Consider the following 6361-nt stretch of genomic DNA (forward strand, 5'->3'; position numbering starts at 1 on the left):
TTTAGGACTTAAAACCAAAAAGATAAAATTAAGAAAGGAGCAGTTTTTAGGTTTGATATCTGAGCCTGGAGGCTGCGCTGCCCCCTGGAGGCCGCTTCAGTCCCTGCAGGACTCCGTCTGAGCAGATAAAAGTTTATTTAAATGTTTCATATTTGAGACCCAGTGCCTGTTTTTTGTTTTCTGTTGAACCGAACCAGGACCGTAGCTCCAGGTGACTCGGTGCACCTGAGGCGGTTGTCATGGAAACGTGGCCGGTTTCGCCTGACAGTTGCCATGGAGACGGGTCAGCTTTAAAAGCTTGACTGCTTGTTTCCCACGATACAAACTGAAGCAGCTTCAGAAAAACTGGATTTATTCTGATATCTGTATTTATTTCTGAGAGCTATTGCCAAATTGTACCATTAGCAACAATCTTAAACATTTATTCACTTCATGACCCGCAGCGGGGTCTCTGAGTCTGTTTCCATGGCAACCGTTTGACACGCACCACCTTAAACTGCTCCTCTGGAAAGTGTCCTTTTTGTTTTTTTGTTCCACATGTGAGGTTCTACGTGTCCAGAACTCGTCACCATGGAAACGTCCTGTATAAATCCTGTCTGTCTGTCTTACTGTTCGCTGTCTCTGGGTGGAACGCTGCCCGCCGCATGATATTAATGTAAGCTGAAGACGAGACGCTCAGAACTGATGCAGAACTGATGCTGGTTGTTGTCAATAAACGGCTGAAGTCAGAAACTCCGTTTGATCTGCAGCTTTAATCTGTCTCTGTGCTGTTGGTCAACCTGAAACCAGGGTCCAAACCTGGGTCCAGACCATGGTCCAAACCAGGATCCAAACCAAAATCCAAACCTGGGTCCAAACCTAGGTCCAGACCTGGATCCAAACCTGGGTCCAAACCAGGATCCAAACCAGGGTCCAAACCAGGATCCAAACCCAGAGTCAGATCCACCACCATAAAAAGACATCATGAAGACCAAGGACCTCTCCACACGGATCAGAGACAGAGAAGACATCATCAGGGTTGGGTTAGACGTCCCACAGAGACAGATGATGTCACCACAGCATACCTGCCAGGAGAAGGTCCTCCAAAACCCACAGAGTGGGTATGGAGGACATTAATCAGAGGGACATCCAGGAGGACGAAGAGCTGGGACATGGAGGACCTGTCCTCAGGACCACGAGAAGCTTCATGGAGGAGAAGCAGGAAAACTCTGGTTTGATTTAAGGATCGTTGGACACAACCAGCACCAACCTGAAGGAGCTGCAGACGTTTGGACATGAAGACGGGACTCAAAGTCCATGTTAGATGGACCAGGATCCTGGAGACGGACCTGAAGAGACCCGATGCTGCAGGTGAGGACACGGTGGGGGTTTGAGTTTCAGCTCATAGATACTTTTTATAACTCCTGACTGTTTTATTACTTAAGTCTTATGTTTTAAAGTGATGGACAAAGACGTCCTGATTTTATTTTTGCACAACAAAGAAAACATTTTTAAAGTTTTAAACCTTGTTTCAGGACTCCAGTCGATACAAAACACAGAAACCTTAAAGTTTTCAGGGAAATCTTTATTCCTCAGAGTGAAAACATTCATTAATCCACCAGCTGCTGTCTGACCTTTGACCTTTGCAGCAGGGGTTTAAAGCTATCCAACTGGTTTAAATTCATTTTATTTACATCAAACATTTAGGAAGAAAATAAATAAATAAATAAAGCTTTTCTCACATTTATTGATATATTTTTAAACACCCAGCCACTCATCAGACCACCTATCTGACGTCAGAAGGATTTATTTGATCTGTTCTTCAGGAGAAAATGACTCAAACACTTTAAATCATTTTTAAAAACAAATTTGACTTTTTGTTTTTTTTCTTTGATCCTTTAAGGGTAAAAATTAAACATACAGCTTAAAATTTATCCAAACATTCACCTAAAACTGTCCAGAAGTGGAACTGAAGGTTCTACAAGGTCTTTTATTTTGACAAGGCCTGTTAACTTCCTGTTAGTGATCAGGATTGACTGCAGCTGACAGTTTCTGTAGGATTTGTTTGACGGAACTTGTTGGATTAAGTAACACTCATCTGTCCCCCTCAGAGGATCAGGTGACACATTTACCGGACAAATCGGGTTCCCTAATGTCCTCTGTCCCTTTTTATAAACAAACAAACATGAGTCCATATTTAGGTCTGAAGGAACCTCTGACCTCTGACCCGAGGTCCAGAGAGCAGGTCAGAGGTCAGTTTTCAGAGGAGTCGGTCTCTTCCGTGGAGCCGTCGCTCTCCACCTCCATCCTCCTCCGGTGGTGGACGTTCCTGCGGGGGGACGCCCTCCTCGGCGCCTCCTTCAGGGCCCCCACGGCGCTGCCGCTGCTGTTGCTGCTGGGGCTGACGGAGATCTGAGCGATTCTGGATCCGTTCAGACAAAAACACAAGAAGCTAGAATGCAGAAAGCTGCTGAAACTGGGAGTGAGAGCGTGAATAGCTGTTTGTCTCCAGGTGTCCCCCGCCTCTCTCACAGGGACACCTGGAGACAGACACCAGCTCCCTGTGACCCGCAGAGGAGAAGCAGGTAAAGAAGATGGATTTACCAGCTTCAGGAGGCTCTTCTTTAACACCCTGAACTTCAACAGGTTCTCGTTCACAGCCTTCCTGTTTGTCTTCACCGTCTGATAATAATTCTGCGTTTCCTAAAACTAAACGTGGACATTGTCCAATAAAACCCACCGAAGAAGGCAGGTAGGACCCAGAGCAGCAGCTCTGTCCAATAAACTGCTGTACCTTTGAAGACCGACGACAACAACTCTGATTATTCTGAGAGAAACGTTTCTTAAAACTGGAGGAGCAGAGACCTTCTGAATGAGTCTCCACTCAGTGAAGCTGTGTTTGTGAGTTCTTACAGTTTGTCCAGTTCCTGGTCCATCTCAGGATCGATCAGTACCTCCGCCTTACTGGGCAACGCTCCTGCATGAAACAAAACCAGAGAAAATCTGAGGTTTTAGACTTCAGGATTTAAATATAAATCCCTTCTGATTCTGATGTGTAAAGAAACAAACATCTGCAGGGTTCTGTTGTGTCTCAGAACCAGTACTTTCTGTAACTTTCCCTGCCTTCAACCTTAAACATGTAACACAATACACCTAACAGGAAGCCTGCAGCTTCTCTGAGGCGTTTCACCAGCCTGGACCGGTTCAGACTGTTTCTGAAACACGGATCAGAACCAGTCAGCTGTGTGTGCTACTCTGCTCACTGAGGACTGATCTGAGACGAGGCGTCCTGTTGAACCCACCGATGGTTTGGTTGATGCTCTCATGTTTACTCAGACTCATGAGGAAACTGAAGTAAGACACTTTATCAGTTTGCTCCAGGATCTCCTTCATGCACGCTGTGGACGGATGGCTGCACAGACACAGACGGGACACAGAAACACTGAAACATGTTGGACTCATCGGTGAAGTCTGAGCTGTCAGCACGCAGCCGTCTGAACGCTTCACCTGCACTTGAACCGCTCGCAGAGGGCGTCCACGCACTGAGACAGGGTGGACGACTCCACGCCGTCCTGCTGCCGCTCCTCCTTCTCGTTCTCCTCCGCCGCCGCAGACAGGAGCTGCTCCACGGAGGTGGACGTGGGGACGATGACGGTGTTGGGGCTTTTCCCTGCTAACAGGTCCTGGTAGATCAGCAGAACGCCGTCCAAGAACTCTGCAGACACAGAGAACAACAGCGTTTTATTGATTTTATCACTTTCCTCAGAAAACTGAACCAAATAAATAAAGTAGAAAGAGGAAAGCCTCAGAAGTCATTTAGTGCTGAGTCAGCATATCTAGATCTAGATAATGGGGGAGCTGGGTTCTCCTTCAGAACAACTTTTAAAAAAACGATTCCGGTCCGAATCAAGCGACGAGCAACACCTGACTCATCTCAGAGGCAACAGGATGTCACTTCTTATTAACTTGATAAAAAATAAAGAAGTCAGCTGAGCGTGTTGTTACCTTGGTAGTAGAGCTGCAGCTGGAAGGCATAAATGAAGTCAGTGAAGGACATCAGGCAGTCGGTGGCGTCGTCCATCAGAACGATCCTGCAGAACGACAGAAGAACTGATCCTCACTTTTTGGACTCTTTGGACTCTCCTGTGTGATACTGAACCACGGGAGTTTCCAGTAAACGCCACGCTCAGGTAGCCACACGTGTTTTTAAAGGTGTGAGTGAAGCACTTCCACTTATTCTGCTGACCTGGCTGTGCTCTGCACCACCTCCAGAGGGAAGTCCGGACACAGCAGCTGCAGCAGGGAGCGGTACTCCAGCACCGACAGCAGCTCTGCAACGGAACAGAAACACGAATCCTTCAGAGACCTGTCGTCCCTCTGAAAACATCTGTCTGCTCACTGATTGGCTGGTAAAAGCTGTGCTCTCACCTCCACTCTTGCCGATCTGTCTGAAGCACCTCCAGAAGACCCGGATGAAGGACGCCCGGTTGTGCTGCGTGGCTCTGATGTAGTTAAACTCCCTGAAGAGGACGTGGTTGCTGTTCTTCACGCTGCTGAAACTACAAACAAACAGGAACCGAATCTACGCTCAGATCAGAGATGTTGTTGATTTGTCAGTTTGATGTTCATTTAAATAATCTATAACTGAACTGGTGTTCAGGATTTTCTCAGTGCTGCAATAAGAAAACAGCAAAGATCAAAAAACTTTTTACCCAAAAACAAATTAAACTTCAACTGAACCAACAAGTGATTTTAAATTTTAGTTCAATCAGATTTTATTACTTTGTTTTATAGATAATGAGTGAAAAGTGGTTTAATAACTGATGTTTTGTAGCATAATTTTTTACTCTTTTCAGTATTTAATCCACATTAGAAAAAATAACTGTTATTTCTCATATTTATTTCAGGAAATCTGATCAATTAATTCAGGATTAAAACATTTAATATTGAGCCATAAATGATTCTTGTTTTTCTGATGTGGAGGGTCTGAGCCGGTCCGGACCCGGTTCGGCTGAATGTTGGACCTACTACTCGGCGAAGTACCGAACCAGGCCGAACTGGGTGTACTCGTCCTTGTGCTCCAGGAGTTGGGTCACAGCATCGTTCAGGTAGAACAGAACCTGGCTGTCCGCTGAAAGACACACCGACACACATGAACAGAACCGAGCCGAGCGGAACCGGGAGGTGCGAGGAGCGGCTCAGTCGTCGGAACCTACCGAGGTACCGTTGGGCCGGGACGGCGGCACTCAGACGGCTCATGGTTCTGCTGGTCCGGACGGGAAGAAGATCAGAAACAGACACAAACCACCTGGGTAATTTCTGACAACGGTTCGGGTTCGGGTTTTCGTTCTGCGGCAGGAACAGCCGGATGTTGTGAGCTACAGTTATTACAGTCCCCCGTCCCGGACAGCGAGGCGAACAATGGTTCCGCTCTGAAAACAAAGTTTTTACAAAACAAACAAATTATCACTGCAACTCATTTTTATTTTTTATTTCTTCAAACTGTTGTAGATAGATAGATAGATAGATAGATAGATAGATAGATAGATAGATAGATAGATAGATAGATAGATAGATAGATAGATAGATATTTTTAAATTTATATTTTCTATTAGTAATTTTCATTTGTGTTCTGCAACTGTCTTTTGGACACCAGAGGCCAAAGTACAGATGTTTACCCATAATGCACAGCAGTACATCTGTAGAAAATCAAACAGCTCATCCCAGCTGTTAGCACGGTGGTGGAGGGCTGATGATTTGGGCACATTGCAGAGAGTCAAATATGAACCATCTGTCCCGCAGCTTTTCAGTTCATTAAAATAATTGTATAAAAGTGTAATAAAAATTAACATGTGGCCAGTCAAAGCGGTTGTGTTTGAAATAACCAACAGCCTTCATATTTTAAATCAGACAAATCAGGTCTCTACACAGAATGAGCAACATTGCTCTAGTCCAATCAGCGACGAGAATATACAACTTATGGGCGTAGCATAATTCAAATATAGCCAATCAATGACAACGTGTAGCGACAAAACAGGAAAACCATCAGACAAATCGCTAATGAAAGAAAAGTAAAAGCGCACAGAGAAAATCCAGACTTCCGTGGGTTTTAAAGTGTTATTTGTCTGTTTTTATTCTTCTTATGATTAAAGCAATTGTAAGAAACGGCTGTAGCCGAGGTGATGTCCCGGTCTCCGCCCTCCTCTGTCTCTCCGCCCTTGGAGTTGTTTGAAAAAGGTACAACAAGTTGGACATATTTAGTGGTGACACACCAGAAGTTGGTGTTTAAAGTAAGCGCACGATACTTAAAGAGTATTAAAACAGACACTTATATTTATTTACCTTTTGTTTAGGTAATTTACTTATCATTTTACAATATTTT

The 6361-nt window shown here is 44.9% G+C and overlaps 1 protein-coding gene across 1 annotated transcript; it reads right to left on the reverse strand.

The window, feature by feature from the left end:
- Nucleotides 1-1543: 1543 nt before the first annotated feature.
- Nucleotides 1544-5374, reverse strand: lg11h11orf49 (linkage group 11 C11orf49 homolog). The gene is made up of 9 exons (XM_017441868.3): nt 5196-5374; nt 5008-5110; nt 4408-4538; nt 4226-4310; nt 3985-4070; nt 3487-3694; nt 3282-3391; nt 2893-2956; nt 1544-2401 (listed from the first exon to the last, which is right to left on the reverse strand). Exons 1-9 carry the CDS (start codon nt 5236-5238, stop codon nt 2233-2235), a joined length of 999 nt encoding a protein of 332 aa, XP_017297357.1. The 5' UTR covers nt 5239-5374; the 3' UTR covers nt 1544-2232.
- Between the last annotated feature and the right edge of the window lie 987 nt (nt 5375-6361).

The sequence above is a fragment of the Kryptolebias marmoratus genome, linkage group LG11 (assembly GCF_001649575.2).
Source record: "Kryptolebias marmoratus isolate JLee-2015 linkage group LG11, ASM164957v2, whole genome shotgun sequence".
NCBI lineage: Eukaryota > Metazoa > Chordata > Actinopteri > Cyprinodontiformes > Rivulidae > Kryptolebias > Kryptolebias marmoratus.